Source organism: Sorex fumeus, unplaced genomic scaffold, assembly GCF_029834395.1.
Source record: "Sorex fumeus unplaced genomic scaffold, SorFum_2.1 ptg000028l, whole genome shotgun sequence".
Classification (NCBI taxonomy): Eukaryota; Metazoa; Chordata; class Mammalia; order Eulipotyphla; family Soricidae; genus Sorex; species Sorex fumeus.
The window spans coordinates 5,202,416-5,219,930 of NW_026606085.1; the positions used below are offsets into that span (position 1 = coordinate 5,202,416).

Here is a 17,515-nt window from a genome sequence, read left to right on the forward strand (position 1 = left end):
CGGAAAAAAAAAAAAAAGAGAGAGAGAGAGACTTGACAACATGAAACTGGAAAATTTCAACATAAACAAACCACCCTATGTTAAAGACAAATTACAGAAATGGAAAGAAAAATCCCCAAAGTAAATGAGAAATTGTTAATAACCTTTGATCTTACATTAACAAAACACAAAAAAAGAAAAAAAAATAGTCAGGGCTGGAGCAGTAGTTCATCGGGTAGGGCGTTTGTCTTGGACACAGCTGGTCTGAGTCTGATGCCCAGCACCTCTGAGCACAGAACATTGCCAGGAGTTCCCTGAGGACAGAGCCCAGAATGAGCTCAGAGAACTGCCAGCTATGGACCAAAAACAAAAACAAAAAAAACCAAACAAACCAAAAAAGGGCTGGTTAAGTAAGTGGTAGCTTAACAAAATCATCAGGGACCCATGTTCTTTGCATGGTTATGTTTTTTACGCTCGTCTGCAGATTCGTGTTGATCCCAGCTCCTTTCTGGTACAAGGGGGCTGCTGTACATTTATCTCCAGAAATGTAGTTTTTTCTTTTGTGATGTATGTGTGTGTGTGTTTTAAGGAAAAACTTTACAGGCACTGTTACTACTCCCTTGACAGGATAAAGCACTGATTTAAAACATAGTATACGTTGTTTTCTACAAACTTGTTTTACCATAGTATTAGAGGTCAGTTGATCAGCAAGTCAACTCACGTGTAGCCAGCGCTGGGGATATGAAAATTGTCCTTTCAGATGGAAGATTAGGGGTCAGATCAGAGCAGCAGTACAGTGGCAGGGTGTTTGCCTTGCATCCATACAACCTGGGTTGAATTCTCGGCATGCCATATGATCCCCTGAGCACCACCAGAAACAATTCCTGAGCCAGGAGTAACTTTACACCCCTGAGCATGGCCAGGTAGATGCAAAAATTAATAAAAGGAAAATTAGGAGTCAGCAAGTTTGGCAAGTTTGCTTTAGAGGTTTGGTGGAGAGAGTAAAGGAGAAATGGAGGCAGAACATGTTGCTGGACTGGGGGAAGGGGGAAAAGTGCATGTGTTGGACACTTTAAACTCTTCTCAACAGTGGGTTGGATGTTTGCCTTGCTTTGTACCCGGCCGACCCTGATTTGATCCCTGGCATCCCATACAGTCCCCTGAGCACCTCCAGGAGTAATTCCTGAGTGCAGAACCAGGAGAAACACCTGAGCATTGTTGGGTGTGACCCAAAAAACTCCTCTGGAGATATATATATATATATATATATATATATATATATATATTGCTTTTTGGGTCACACCCAGCAAATGCACAGGGGTTCCTCCTGGCTCTGCGCTCAAGAATTACCCCTGGCAGTGCTCAGGGGACCATATGGGATGCTGGGAATCGAACCCGGGTTGGTCGCATGCAAGGCAAACGCCCTACCCACTGTGCTATCGCTCCAGCCCCTCCTCTGGATATTTTTGGATCAGGGAAGAAATCTGAGAGCTGAATATACTCTATATCATGTCCTTGTAGCCCAGTGATTGCCACTTTGATAGTTGTTGATAGTTTTACTGTAATTTTTTTTGGGTGGGTCACACCCGGCGATGCTCAGGTGTTACTCCTGACTCTGCACTCAGAAATTACTCCTGGCAGTGCTCAGGGGATCATATGGGATGCTGGGAATCAACCCGGGTCAGCGCATGCAAGGCAAACGCCCTACCTGCTGTGCTATCGCTCCAGCCCCATGGGTGCGGATCTTTATTTATTATTTATTTGAGGGCATATTGGGCCACCCCTGGTGGTGCTTAGGGCTACTCCTGGCTCTATACTCAGGGATCACTCTGGCAGTACTCCAATAACCTTATGCTGTATGGGGATTCAACCTGGACAGGGATGCTTGTTTAATTTTGTGCAAAGGAAGTGTACTATCTCTTGGCCTGCAACTTCTTCATTTTACTGCAAACTTCTTGGATTCAATCCCATTTAGTGGAGTTTGGGGTACTCAGTGGTGCCTGGATGGGGCTCCTCCTGCTTCTAGGGTGAGGGGACCAAGTGGTGAATGGAACCAGGACCATGCAGTATAGAAGACTCCAACTAGTAGCCTGCCTACAGAGCAAGCGTCTGACCCCTCTGTTATCTCACCAGGATGAGTTTTTTCTGTTTGTGCAACTTGTCCTCTTTACCTTACAGATGCATTCCATCTGGGAGTTTCCTGTATCCCAACTTGGTATAAAATGCTCTATGTATGTTATGAGGCTCTCTCTTCTCTCTCTATCTAGATAATTCTACATTCTCCTTAGAAGCAGTAGACTCTCTCAATAAAATGGTTTTACTTTGCTTAAATACAAGAATGTTGACTCAAGAAAAAAATTGTGTACGGGGGAGGGAGCGATAGCACAATGGGTAGGTTGTTTTCTTGCACACGGTCAATCTGGGTTCATTCCCTGGGACCCTGTATGGTCCCAGAGCACTACCAGGAGTGACTCCTGAGTGCAGAGCCAGGAGGAAGCCCTAAGCACTACTGGGTGTGGCCCCTACTCAAAAAGAAAAAAAGTACAAGTGTGATGGAGCTATAGTACAGTGGGTAGGGTGCTTGCCTTGCATGTGGCTGACCCTCATTTGATCCCTGGCATCCCATATAGTCCCCGAAGCCCCTTCAAGAGTGATCAGCCCTGCCAAGAGTGTTCCCTAAGAGCAGAGGGACCTCTGCACAGCCAAATAGGGCCCAAAAACAAAATAAAAAATTGTACAAGAAAAGGCCAGAACAAGAACTGAGTGTTAAAAGTAGATAAAGGACATCCCTGATAACCTTTCAGTATCTGTGTTGCAAACCACAATACCCAAAAGGGAGAAAGAGAAAGTGAGTGAGAGAGTGAGGGGGCATGGTGGAAAAAGAGAGAGTCAGGGAGGGAGGGAGAGAGAGGGAGGGAAGGAGAGAGAGGGAGAGGGAGAGGGAGAGGGAGAGGGAGAGGGAGAGAAGAAAAGCACCTGCCATAGATGCAGGCTGGGGGGCAGGGAGGGGGTGGGATGATGGGAGGGAAACTGGGGACACTGGTACTGGGAGATGTACACTGGTGGAGGGATGGGTGTTGGAACACTGCTTGACTAAAACCTAAGCATGAACAGCTTCATAAGGGTATATCTCAGTGATTCAATTTAAAAAAATTAACTTAAAAGGTAAAAAAAAATTAACTTAGAACAAAGGGCCAGACACATGAATTAATAGTAGAGTGCAAGAGTGCATGTCTTGCATGTATGAGGCCCTGAGTTTGATCCCTGCTATGGAAAAGAAAAAAACTTGTGTATATAAACATTGGACATTGAGCTTCTAAAAATGGAAATTTAACCTGAAAAAAAAATTTATACTCCCTATTAACATGAGGGATTTTTAGGACTTTGAGAGATAGTACAGCAAGTAGGAAGTTTGCCTTGCACTTGGCCAACCTGGGTTGATCTCCAGAATCCCGTATGGTCCCCCATGCACTTTGAGGAATAATTCCTGAGCGCAAAGCCAGGAGTGACTCCTGAGCATCACTGGGTGTGGCCCAAAAGACAAAGCAAAACTAAAAAAAAACAAGGGATTTTTAAATTTTGCTGTTTTACTCTCAGCCTTTCTGGTAATATCACTGTAATAGCTTTGTTCATCAATTTACTCGAGCAGGCGCCAGTAACGTCTCCACTCGTCTCAGCCCTAAGATTTAATTAATTTATTTTGCTTTTTGGGTCACACCTGGTGATGCACAGGGCTTACTCCTGACTCTGCACACTGAAATTACCCCTGGTGGTTCGCCGGGGACTGTATGGGATGCTGGGAATCGAACCCAGGTCAGCTGCGTGCAAGGCAAACGCCCTACCCGCTGTGCTATTGCTCCAGCCCCTAGCCCTGAGATTTTAGCAGCCTCTATAGCACAGCGGGTAGGGCGTTCGCCTTACAAGCGGCCAACATGGCCGACCCGAGTTCGATTCCTCCGCCCCTCTCAGAGAGCCCGGCAAGCTACCGAGAATATTGGATATGCCAGACACAGTAACAACAAAGTCTCCAATGGAGACGTTACTGGGCCCGCTCGAGCAAATCGACGATCAACGGGAGGGCCTGTACTTTTACTTTACTTTTACTCCTTACTCGTCTTTCCCAACAATATATATATATATACATATGTATATATATGTGTGTGTGTGTGTGTGTATATATATATATATATCTGTATATATATATATATATACACACAACGGCAGAGCCTGGCAAGCTACCCGTGACGTATTCAATATGCCAAAAACAGTAACAATACCTTCACGCCCGACCGAGGTCACCAGCTGCCCCCCACGAGCGGCTCTCCGGCACGGCCACGGCCCCGGAGGCACAAGGACTTAGCACAGAGAACCAGCCGCTTGGAGCAGAAAAGCAAATGGACTATGTGTTAAACCGCGCCACCAAGCCTGCCCGGAGGGGAAAGGGTGTTGACTGGCCCGCCGCTCCTCTCTGGAAAGAAAGATGGCGACCGCATGGGAGCCTTGTGGACAGCAGGTTTGAGCCGGGCTTGGCGGGAGCGGCAGGGACCTCATGGGAAGGGGGGCTTTGTGGGCCATCCCCCACGCCCCACCGAGGTCGCCAGCTGCCCCCCACGAGTGGCTCTCCGGCACGGCCACGACTCCAGGGCACAGAAACCAATCTCGTAACTATCTAACTTTTAATAGAAATACTTCCAGGGTTAATAAGTGAAACAGCAGAAATCCAAAACCGCGCGGCCGCAATAGCGGCCGGGTGACAACATTTAATTCTTAAACCCAGCTGTAGAAAGCAAATCATTTCACAACGCTGTTTCAGCATATCTGATTGGGGGGGGTCGTAAACTCTAAACAATAATTGTGCATCTTCTATCGAAACAATGTATCTAGTCAAAGTAGATAGAGTATTAACTAGAACTCATCTGCCTCACAGGAATTGGGAGGGGTGGGAGGTGGGGTTCTATTGGGGTTCGCGGTTAAAAATAAGTATTGGTAAAGGGAAATGTGTTTGATACTTACATGACTGAGACCTAAACCCGAAAGCTCTGTAACTTTTCCCACAGGGATTCAATAAAGAAATAAATTATAAAAAAAAAAAAACAGTAACAATAATGGGTCTCATTCCCCTGACCTTGAAAGAGCCTCCAATACGGCAGTATTGGGAAAGACAAGTAAGGAGAGGCTGCTAAAATCTCAGCGCTGGGACGAATGGAGACGTTACTGGCGCCCGCTCAAACAAATCAATGAACAATGGGATGACAGTGATACAGTGAAGGGGGGTCCATACCTCACATGACTCAGGAGCTATTCTTTTTTTTTTCTATTTTTTGGGTGACACCTGGTGATGCACAGGGGTTACTCCTGGCTCTGCACTCAGGAGTTACTCCTGGTGGTGCTCAGGGGACCATATGGGATGCTGGGAATTGAACCCGGGTCGGCTGCGTGCAAGGCAAACGCCCTACCCGCTGTGCTAACTCTCCAGCCCCGCAGGGGCTATTCTTGACTCAGTTCCTGATGGAGCTCTGGCACCAGTACCAGGAATCCAACCCAGTCCTCCTGCATGAAGGCATGTGTTGTCCTAGAAAAAGCACAGGAACAATGGAATAGAAAAGACAGGCTTTATTGGCAACAAAACAATTAAAAATGGGAAGGATGTCCACAGTACACACCAGAGAACAGCTTTAGAGAGGAAGTAGGGGCTCTGGTTTTATGCTCAGCAGAGAGATGTTATGGATTATATATAGAATGAGTATTCTAGCAATTTTACAGGAATTGAGGAACAAAGAACATATATCAAATGCATAAAAGTTGGCAGAGAACTGTCATCTGAGGGTACGTGTTTCAGCATTGTAATAAAGATCAATGAGGTTAGAGGTCAAATGGTTTCTACTACAGTCTTCATGGGCCAGTATTGTCCAGCCAGGCCTCTGGAACCCTCGTCTGTGCAAACTGTTTTCCAAGTTTCAGTTTGGGGGCCGCAGTAATAGTACAGCCTCCTTCCTACAGAGGGGCATTTGCTCCATAGCCAAGTTTCCTGTACTCAGCAATAAAAAAGCTTGAATTTTTATTAAATAAAAAGGAGGTAGAAGACAGAAAAGGGGAAGAGGCCAGGGCCCCCTCCTTCCAACACATATACATGAACAAACATGGGGACAACTGAGTAAATGACGGGGACAATTCAGGGAACAGAATGAAGGGCAGAGGGAGGCAGCACCCTCCGAGAGTGGGCTTTGACCCAAGGGTGGGCTGCAACCTGGGCCAACGGCAGCCGTTCGGAAGGGTTGTGCTTGAGAAGCTTGGAGATGAGGTCCTGGGCTCCTGCAGGCACAGAAGCGGGAAACTTCAAGTCCACCTGCAGAAGTAGAGAAAGGAAGACACCGTTAGGTTTATTTGAACTTCTTTTTTCTTGTCCATTCTATTTGGAGAGTAACACCGGATTCTGCAGCTCCCAGCTCTGGCCTCTATAACCAACACAAAGACCCTGCTGGACTGGGGCTGTCACCTTGACGATACGTCGGTACGTCTCATTGTGTGAAGCACTCTCGAAGGGCGGGTTTCCCACCAGCAGCTCATAGCAGAGTACTCCGATGCACCAAAGATCCACCTTCTCGTTGTGGGTGCGTCCCTCAATCATCTCTGGGGGAAGGTAGTCCAGGGTGCCACACATGGTCTTCCTCCTGGTGAGGTGGGAGAAATGGACAGGAACTCCCAAGGTCTGTTTTCTGAGCCAAGGGAACCCAGGATACATGAGAATGTCCCAATAAGACTCCAATAGGGCCTTGCAATTACACAATTCCATGAAGCCATTAAAAATGATGGGGAGGAGGCTGGAGAGATAGAAAAGTAGGCAGGGCTCTTGTCTTGGACAGGGCTAACTGGGCTCCATCCCAGTACCACGTATGATCCCCTGAGCATGTCAGGAGTGCACAGAACCAGAAGTAAACCCTGAGCTTTGCCATGTGTGGCCCAAAGCCAAACCAAAAACAAAAATCTGATATAAGGTTAACTCTCAGAAAGAAAAACTTGGGGACATCCTGAGTATCCTGGAGCATGTCCTGCTAAATAAATCAGGTTACATAATACAATGAAGTCATTAAAAATGACGTTTGGGACCCAAGTGAGAGTTCAGTGGGCAGGGCGCTTTGCCTTGCATGTGGCTGTCCAGGGTTCGATCCCTGGCATCCCATATGACCTCCAGCACCACCAAGAGTAATTCCTGAGTGCAGAGCTAGGAGCAACCTCTGAGCACCACTGGTGGGGATGGGGGTGGTGGGGGAGGCGGCAGGAGGGAACTATTTCCCTGGCCCTAGAGTGGTACTACTGTGAATGTCCCAACCTTACCCCAAGTCCTGGCCCACCATACCTCAGGGAAGGAGCGTGCACAGACCATCCAAAGTCGGCGATTTTTAGCTCTCCTTGGAGCCCCAAGAGCAAGTTCTCTGGCTTTATGTCTCTGTGGATCACCCTCTTCCCATGGCAGTAGATCAAAGCATCTGCCAGCTCCTCCATGATCTAGTGGGGCCAACCAGAGGCAGTCGATGAGAATGCAGACAGTACACCCCAACCTCACTACCCAATCCCTGCGGCCCCCAACCCAGTGCCCCCTGCCCAGACCGTAGCTGTTCGTTGCTCATCAAAAGTACGGCTCTTCTGTAGCTCCTTGTAGAGTTCCCCCCGGGGCGCATACTCCAGGATCAAGTAAATCCTTCGGCGGTCATAGAAATAGTTGTAGAGCCGCAAGATGTTGGGATGCCTGGAGAAGAGACAGAGGAGGCCTCAGGCTGTACCCTAGCATAAGGAAATGGGACAGATGACAGTCACACTTGGACCAGGTGGGGCCTGGGGGCAGGGGTGGGGTGGCAGGTGATGTACTGGGGTGGCAGTGATGAGGGAAAACAAGATCGCTCTGGATTTCAGACTCTGAACAAGACTCAGGGGGTTAAGTGGCACAGATACAGAGAAGGGTGGCTGTTGAGTGGGACTGAGGCCGGAGGTGGGGAGGGAGCAGAGGGGATCGGGGGGAATGAGCCCGTACTGCAGATGGGCCTGGATCTCGATCTCCCTGCGTAGCTGGTGCTCCACGCCCTCCTTCTCTATTTGAGACTTGAAGAGGACTTTGAGCGCCACGATGAAATGGCTTTTCTTCTCTCGAGCCAAGTAAACATTTCCGAACTTGCCTTTGCCCAGGGGACGCCCAATCTCAAAGTTGTCAATTGTGAAGTTGCGTCTAAGTAGAAAGTGGAGAAAGTCAGCTGAGTGCAACAGGGCGAGGCATTTTTGTTTTGTTTTGGGGGGCACACGCAGCGATGCTTAGGGGTTACTCCTGGCTCTGCACTCAGAAATCACTTCTGGCAGTGCTTGGAGGACAGACCATATGGGAGGTCAGGGAGTGAACCCAGATCAGTAGCAGGCAGGATAAGCGCCCTGGCCGCTTTACTATCTCTCCGGCCCTTGGTAAGGCATTTGAGGAGCTTGCTCTCTCCTGCTCCCTCACCCCCATCATTCTTGAGAATTTAGGATGGATCAGGTTCTCTTAACCCCCTCCCTACTCACTCCTTTAGCTCCTCCCTCACTTCCTACTTTCTTACTGTCCTTCCCCAACCCCTGCTACCCCAAAGCTTGGCACTTACTTAATCAAGTTGGATGTCCCACTGCTGCTCTCCTCCGCCTTCTGGCCTTGGGCAGCTAAGGAGAAGGTAGATAAATTGAGGCTCTCTTTACACAATTTTTTTTTTTTTGCTTTTTGGGTCACCCAGAGGTGCTCAGGGTGACTATATCTGGCTCTATGCCCACTCCTGGAAGTGCTTGAGGAACCATATGTGGTGACAGAGAATCAAACCAGAGTTAACTGCAAGCAAGTGTATGCAAGTATAGCCTTAATTCCTGCTGGTCCCTCTTTTGACTTTTGTTTTTTGGGGGCCACATCTGGCAGTGCTCAGAATTTACTCCTGGCTTGGCACTCAGGATCATTCCTGGAGGTGCTCAGGTGACCACATGGGCTGCTGGGTCAAACCCAAGTTGGCCATGTGCAAGACAAATGCCATGCCTGCTGAACTATTGCTCTAGCCCCTCCTATGACATTTTAATCCCAGTAACCTCCCTCAGACTCTAGTCCTCTGAGAGTAATCCCTCCCCCCCCCCATTACCTGTGGGCCGGGCATTGGAGCGGTTCATGAGGACAAGCGCAGATGAGGTGGTAGTTTCCTTCCGGAGGACTCTCTGGGGCAGGGTGTTCAGGCCAGAGAGAGACTGAGAAGGGGCAGGGAACATTTGGTTGCCTTTGTCACCAAGATGGTTTTGGAATGTGCTGCAAGTAGCATTTCAGCACTTGTCATAGAACCGCCCACGCACTTATTCCCAGTTCAGAGGAACAGAGACCACAGTTTTGCTACTTGGCCCTAAGATGCTTTACATTATCCTGTATTAAACTGGGTTCTTACTACATTAAACTAAGAAGCTTCTTAGTTTTGTTTGTTTGTTTTTTCTTTTTGGGTCACACCCAGCAATGCTCAGGGGTTACTCCTGGCAGTGCTTGGGGGACCATATGGGATGCTGGGTTGGCCGCATGCAAGGCAAACGCCCTACCTGCTGTGCTACTGCTCCAGCCCCAAAGCTTCTTAGTTTAATGTAGTAAGTTTAATGGCAGAATGCTTCTGAATTAAGCTAAGACTCCATGCTGCAGCGGAGTGGGGGAGAAGGCGTTGTCCCCTCCTTATTCTTCCCCTCAGTGCCATGGTGACCTCCATCTTTCAGAGCCTATTGGACTAAGAGGTACGCGCCTGCAGTGACGAGACACGCGGGGTCTCATGGGATGGGGGATGAAACCAGCCCTTTTTCCACCCCATTAAGACCCCAAGTTGCCGGCCACAAATGGCTCTTCTGGCTCCTGAATGGCCATGATCCCAGAGGCACAAAGACCAATCTCGGAACCCAGTGGCTTCCGGCAGAAATCCCTCCGGACTGAATTACTAAACTATCAGAAATCCAATATACTCTTCATTATCAACAATAGAAAACAAATTATATAATGATGCCTTTTTGGCATGTCTGAATGTTGGGGGAAGATGTGCACTGGTGAGGGGATGGGTGTTTGATCACTGTATGACTGAGACTTAAACCTGAAAGCTTTGTAACTGTTTGCACCTTAAAGGGAATGGTGACTAGGATACAAAGACAGCCCACAGAATATGAAAAATTATTTACCCAACTCTCATCCAATAAGGGGTTAATATCCAAGATATATAAGGCACTGATAGAACTTTATAAAAAAGAAAACCGAGGGGCTGGAGAGATCGCACAGCAGGTAGGGCGTTTGCCTTGCATACACCGAGCACCAGCAGGAGTAATTCCTGAGTGCATGAGCCAGGAGTAAGCCCTGTGCATCACCAAGCGTGACCCCCCAAAAAAGCAAAAACAAAAAAAAGAAAACAAACAAAAAATCCAAACCCATCAAAAAGTGGGGAGAAGAAATGAACAAAAACTTCCTCAAGGAAGAAATAAAAATGGTCAAAAGACACATGAAAAAATGCTCTACAGGGGCTGGAGTGATAGCACAGCGGGTAGGGCATTTGCCTTTCATGTGGCCGACCCGGGTTCGATTCCCAGCATCCTATATGGTCCCCCGGGCACCGCCAGGGGTAATTCCTGAGTGCATGAGCCAGGAGTAAGCCCTGTGTATTGCCGGGTGTGACCCAAAAAGAAAAAAAAGTGCTCTACATCCCCTGAGCACTGCCAGGAATAATTTTTAAGTGCATGAGCCAGAAGTAACCTCTGTGCATCGCCAAGTGTGACCGCCCCCCCCAAAAAAAAGCAAAAACAAACAAGCAAGCAAAAAATTCAAACCCATCAAAAAGTGGGGAGAAGAAATGAACAGAAACTTCCTCAAGGAAGAAATACAAATGGCCAAAAGACACATGAAAAAATGTTCTACATCACTAATAATCAGGGAGATGCAAATCAAAACCACAATGAGATATCATCTCATGCCACAGAGACTGGCACACATGAAAAAGAACAAGAACAACCAGAGCTGGTGTGGATGTGGGAGAAAGGGAGTCTCATTCATTGCTGGTGGGAATGCCAAGTGGTATAGCCTTTTTGGAAAACAACAGGGCATTCCTCAAAAAACTAGAAATTGAGCTTCCATATGACCCAGCAATACCATTCCTGGGAGTAAATCCTATGGCCAAAATACACACTGCAGAAAAGGCATCTGCATGCCTATGTTCACTGTAACCCTGTTCACAATAGCAAGAATCTGGAAACAACCTGAGTGACCAAGGACAGACAAAATGGATAAAGACACTATGGTACATCTATACAATGGAATGCTATGCAGCAGCTAGGAAAAATGAAGTCATGAAATTTTCTTACACATGGATGGACATGTTGAGTGAAATCAGTCAGAAGAAGAGGGACATACATTAAATGATCGCACTCGTTTGTGGGATATATAAAAAACATAATATGAGACATAATATACCCAAAGACAGTAGAAACAAGGGCCAGGAATGACTGGTCCATGGTTGGACGTTCGCCACAAGTGGTGGGGTATGTGTGGGAGGGAGAAGGCAGTTAGGACAGAGAAGGAATAACTGTAACAATGATAGTTGGAAATGAGCACTCTGGATAAGAGTTAAATGCTAAATGGAGGTAAAGTGATATACATAATGTTGCAGTACCTGTATTGCAAACCACCGTGCCTGAAAGGAAAGAGAGAGAAAAAGAGAGGAAGGGGGAGAGAGAGGAGTCTGCCATAGAGGCAGAAGGGGGCGGGGTTGTGGTGGGAAGAAAACTGGTTGTGGGAAATGTACAGAGGTGAGGGGTTGGGTGTTGAACATTGTATAACTGAAACAAGCATGAATGACTTTGTCACTATATTTCATGATAATTCAATAATTGGGAAAAAATAAAATGGGTCCTTAATAGATAACAGGACTGAAGGAACCACTTTTTTTTCTTTTTTGCGCTTTTTGGCTCACACCTGGCGATGCAAAGGGGTTACTCCTGGCTTTGCACTCAGGAATTACTCCTAGTGGTGCTCAGGGGACCATATGGGATGCTGGGAATTGAACCCAGGTGGGCCGCATGCAAGGCAAACGCCCTACCTGCTATGCTATCGCTCCAGCCCCCGTGAAAGAACCACTTCATGTCCCACTTCTTTGGCCCTGGCCCATACATTCTCAGTCACAAAACTGTCCAATTTTATCATCATCCATAATAGCATATTCGTTTCCCCACCCAAAGTGGCAGTAGAGGTCAGAATAATATTATATTACCACCCACAATTTAAGGGATTTATAGCACAGAAACATTTTCCATGTCCGTTTAAAAGCTCAACTATTATGGCTTAGGTCCTTGGAATGTTACAGCAAATATCAGTACCTCTTTGCAACAAATCTTCTTTTAGGGACGGGGTACTGGATCCTATGGGAGGTGCTCTGGGACTAGTCAACTTCTGAGTGAATATTGGGAGTGACAAAGTGACAAAGGTTCCTTTTGCAACTTTTTTTTTTTTGCTTTTTTGGGTCACACCCGGCAATGCTCAGGGGTTACTCCTAGCTCTGCACTCAGGAATCACTCCTGGCGGTGCTCAGGGGACTATATGGGATGCTGGGAATCGAACTTGGGCCGGCTGCATGCAAGGCAAATGCCCTACGTGCTGTGCTATCACTCCAGCCCCTTACAACTTTTTTCTTTCTCTTTTTTTTTTTTTTTTTTTGGTGTTTGGGCCATACCCAGTGATGCTCAGGACTTAATCCTGGCTCCTGGCTCTGCATTCAGGCAGTGTCCAGGGGATCACATGGAGTGTGGGAGACTGAATCCAGGTGAGCTGTGTACAACTGACCTACCCACTGGGCTATCACTCCAGTTCAGCTCTTGACAGTCTTACACAGAGACTTACGCAGAGGCAGTTTTATACGCCTCTTCCATGAGGCAGAAGATGGTGAATAATGGGCATGTGGATCCTCCAGGATCCCTAAGGCTGTGAGAGGCACATGAGGAAGAAAAAGCCTTAGTACTCCTGAAAAACTGTTCCCAAACAGTGACATTTATGCAAAATTCATAAGTAAACTCGTGGAACAAGAGTACAGAAATAGGAAAGGTGGCACAGCAAATTCAAAGGTAGACATTGATGAAAGGTGTCAGGACTAGTGAAAGTGTCAGGACAACTAGAAGGCTAGACCCTGCCTGCTCAATATCCTTGTATATGACTAGCGGTCCCACTTTCAGAGTTCCTGATGAAGATGAAATTTGGAAGCTCCTGACCGGATGCGGCAGAAAATGACAAGACCGGATTCTGCCAGGAAACTTCTAGGGCCTATACTTCGGAGCACTGATGGGAAGCCTAGGAAGGAAGGCCCTGGGCAAGACTTTAACGCTCCACACAGGAACTGACGGGCTGATGGGGGCGGGGGACGCGGGAAGTCCTTACCGTCTGCTGGCCTAGGGGCCAGTGGTAGGCGTTCTCCTTCTGAGCCATCCTTGCAGGGATGGGGGCGGGTTGCTGGAGAAAAAAGGGAATAAACATAAGAAGCAGACAAAGAAAGGGGAGTCGCACCCGTGTCGCTGGGAATGCCAGCCTGGGGCCGGAGCAAGAGGCTCATCACCACGCAAGGGGCATCCGGAAGCTCGGCGCGGCCCCGAGCCGCCGGCTCCGTGACGGCCCCAACCCTCTCCGAGGCCGTTTCCGCCGCGGAAAGTCCAGCAGCCCTGGAAATGCGCGCGGTCACGCCCAGCGGGTCCCGACGAGGCTGACGGCCGGTCCTCTCCCAGCCGATGGCCCGCCAAGGGCCAGCTCACCTGGACGCGAGCACAGTCTGGCCGCCCGCGAACGACTCACTTGCGGGGTCCGCCACGGCCGACGCCTTTTCAAATCTCCCGCCCTGGCCCCATTGGTCGAGCGCGCGCTGCGTCCGGCTCCCATTGGCTGACGTCCCAAGACGTGGCTACGCGGCCGCCCGATAGAAGATGCGGGATCGAGGGTGTCGCCTTCACGTCCCGTTCGGGAAGTTCTTGATCTCAGAATAACAAGTTCGCTATCGGCATATTTCATTTAAATTGTAAGCGTATTTGGAGACTGGAGAGAGTCCAGCGGGTAAGGCGTTTGCCGTGCACGCTCCCGACCCGGATTAATACTCGGCTCAACAAGTAGTCCCCTGTGAATGTCTGAGATGAGGGAAAATACCAAACCCAAAACACCTGTTTTCTCCCTTTTCCATACTTGAGACAAATGTTGGCTCGAAAAGTAGGCACTTATTAAGAGATAACTAACAGTAATAAAGTAATCACAGCCACATACTGTAATAAAATTATTTGGATGTTCTTTCAAAATGTTTTATTGAATATAATATTTTAGAATGATAATACAATAATAATAAAGGAAACCTCAGAAAGCTGAACTTGAATGGGGAAGTCATAAGAGGAGGGTACTATACTTGAAACTGTTTCTCTTGAAATTTTATAGCAGAGCTTTAGGTGTATATATCTTTTGTTTCATAAGAATTTTAAAACAAATTGGGCAAAATGTGTTAACATTTGGGTAAGCAAGTAGTTCCACATGGTTTAGAAGTATTTTTAATACTTGAGACATTTCATAAAATACACTCACCATAGAGACCAGAGAAAGAGAGAGTCCAGGATGCAGGACGCATACCTTGCTTCCAGCTGACCCAGGTTTGATCCCTAGCACACAATATGGTCCCCTCCAGCCCTGCCCGGAGTGATCCCTGAGCGCAGAGCCAGAAAAAAATGAGATTCTTTTCGTTAGTATCCCTGATAACTGAGTATTTTGTTATTTATGTTGGCAGAAAAGTTAATATCCCTTATGGAGAATCTTACAGCACTGGCTTCCCCTATTTCCTTATTATAGCATCTCGACATCTTGCTGCTCACTTGTAGACCCTGAGACCTGTGGATACCCACCAAGGTTTTGTATTCATGTATTCAGGGTTCTGACTTTTTGTTTGTTTTGTTTTTGGGTCACATCGGGCAATGCTCAGGGAGTTATTCCTGGCTCTGTGCTCAGGAATCATTCCTGGCAGGTTTGGGGTACCATATGGGATATTGGGGATTGAACTCAGATTGGCCACATGCAAAGCAAATGCCCTACCTGCTATACTATCACTCCAGCCCCGCTGACTTATTTCTACGCCTAGTTATATAGGCTTTTAAGTCAGTAGTTTTTGTATTTTAACGTAGTTGCTATGCAGGTGGATGGAAAAGGGGTGGATGAAAACTAATTATGCAATCTCTACTAAAAATCTAAACCGCTTTAAAATACTAAATTTTCAGGATATAGACTAGGACTAGGGTGAGTTAGGCTAAATAAGACTAAGATGATTTATTTGTGTCCTTTTTTTTTTCTTAGATTCTTATTTATTTTATTCATTTTTTTCAATAAACCAGATTTGTTTCACTTGAGGAAAAAATGACTAAGATCACTGAAGATCTGTTTCATTGGTGGGAGTGCAGAAAAGGGCAAATACATGCTTGAATGTTTGAAAGGGACAGGCAAAATTCAACTCTAGTTGATTGCTGGTAGGTGTAAGTGCAACTTAAACACAGACACACAAGTAGCCCTTAGCAGCTTCACCATGATCACCCCTCACCATTGTTAATATACTACTGGGCCTCAGCCGTGCTTATAGAGGATCTTCTTTTATTTTATTTTTCACAGTGATCACCCTCAGCCCAGCCTATACCCTGGACATTCTGGGGCTCAATCTGAGGGCCTCACACATGCTAGGCAAGTGCTCTTACATTTGAGCTATCTCCTCATCTTTCAAAATGGATCTTCTATAATGTCAGCTTAAGGATAAAATTTAAAAATTACTATTGTGTCTGACGGAAAAAGGCAGGTAAATGAACAGGGTCAGGGAGGTGAGTGGGCAGGGTATTGGTATTTAACTGTTTGGGGGCCACACCTAGTGCTGCTGAGGGATCACTTCTGATGGGCTTAGGGGACCATATGGGATGCCAGAAATTGAACCCAGGTCAGCAAGTGCCCTACCTGCTGCACTATGCTCTGATTCCGAGATAAAAATTTTAATTTGGGGTCTGCAACAATAGCACAACAGGTAGGCATTTGCCTTGCATGTGGCCAACCCGAGTTCAATTCCCAGCATCCCATATGGTCCCTCGAGCAGCAGCGCCAGGGGTAATTCTGAGTGCATGAGCTAGGAGTAATCCCTGTGTATCACCAGGTGTAACCCAAAATGCAAAAAAAAAAAACAAAACTTTTTTTTTTTGAGCAGGTAGGGCGTTTGCTTTGCACGGGACCCACCTGGGTTTGATTCCTCTGTCCCTCTGGAAGAGCCTGGCAAGCTACTGAGAGTATCTCTCCTGCACGACAGAGCCTGGCAAGCTCCCTGTGGCGTATTCCAAAAACAGTAACTATTTTTGGCGTATGCCAAAAACAGTAACAATAAGTCTCACAATGGAGATGTTACTGGTGCCCGCTCGAACAAATTGGATGAACAACGGGAGGACAGTGCTAGAGTGCTGCTTACTATTTTGCATCTCCTTGCAGGTGCTATGATGTGTGTGGCCAGGAGTGGGAGAAGGATTGGCAACTGTTAGCATGGCGTGCCTTACTAGTTAGGTAACCAGGACTCCTTAGGAGGCTATGGTAGTCTTGTAAATCATCAGCACACATTGCCTCTATGAGAGCTGATGCCTGCAGGTGACACAGTTACTGCTCTGGCTAAAGGTAGGCAGGGGTCAGGGGGCCAAGGTAGAGGAGTCACTGGGTTCTGATTTCAGCCTGCCAAGTGTCTGCTATGTGTCTTGTTAGGAGACCATCTGACTTCCTCACCAGCTGCTAAAGCCTGAAATACCAAGAAAAGTGTTGTTATTCAAGGAAAGTGATGTCATGGAAGTAACTTTCCACTGGGAAAGATCTATGGGGTGCCAGGCCTGGATCTTCCTCCTCTTCCCATCTCTCCATTTTCCTTCCTTCTTTTTCCTCCCCTTCCTTTCTCTTTCCTTTCCTTCTCTTCCCTTCTCTTTCTTTCCCTTTCCTACTCCTCCCTTCCTTCCCCCCTTCTCTTATTATCCTTCCTCTTCCCTCTCTTCCTTCCTCTCTCCTTCCTTTCTCTCTCCCTTCTTGGTGATCTTCATAAAAGAATTTTCCTTTATTATTTATTTTTTAAATATTTATGTGAGAAGATGGCTTTTTATTGAGCCTATTGTGATAATTTGACAATATATGGAAACCAAACCATTGTTCTATATACCTGAAAAATATTCAGTGATATATGCCAGTGATTTCTCAAAAAAATTATAATAACAAGGACTATGATCTAATATTTGTATTATGGTATGTCTACATCTAATATTTTTTGTTACATTATTTTTAATAAAGAATAGCTATTGCTCCAAGTATATGTTCTGAACAAGAATTCGGGTTCCTATAAAAACAATTTCTATGTTAGAGTAGCTATGGGATTAACGTGGCATTATTCTTAATAGAGTGACAGAAACATTGAGATGAAAATTTAAAGTTCCAAACTTCTATTTTTAGAAGAGAATTCAAATTTCA

At 46.7% G+C, this 17,515-nt stretch overlaps 1 protein-coding gene across 2 annotated transcripts; it reads right to left on the reverse strand.

Moving 5' to 3' along the window:
• Nucleotides 1-5,670: 5,670 nt before the first annotated feature.
• On the reverse strand, nt 5,671-13,456 carry AURKB (aurora kinase B). 2 transcript variants are annotated; one of them, XM_056115018.1, is made up of 8 exons: nt 13,409-13,456; nt 9,120-9,222; nt 8,604-8,658; nt 8,151-8,200; nt 7,588-7,748; nt 7,337-7,485; nt 6,476-6,650; nt 5,671-6,325 (listed from the first exon to the last, which is right to left on the reverse strand). In XM_056115018.1, exons 1-8 carry the CDS (start codon nt 13,454-13,456, stop codon nt 6,152-6,154), a joined length of 915 nt encoding a protein of 304 aa, XP_055970993.1. In that variant the 3' UTR covers nt 5,671-6,151. The 2 variants fall into 2 exon arrangements, with proteins under 2 accessions (XP_055970993.1, XP_055970994.1); XM_056115019.1 differs by lacking the exons at nt 8,151-8,200; nt 8,604-8,658; nt 9,120-9,222; nt 13,409-13,456 and having other exon boundaries at nt 7,575-7,658.
• Between the last annotated feature and the right edge of the window lie 4,059 nt (nt 13,457-17,515).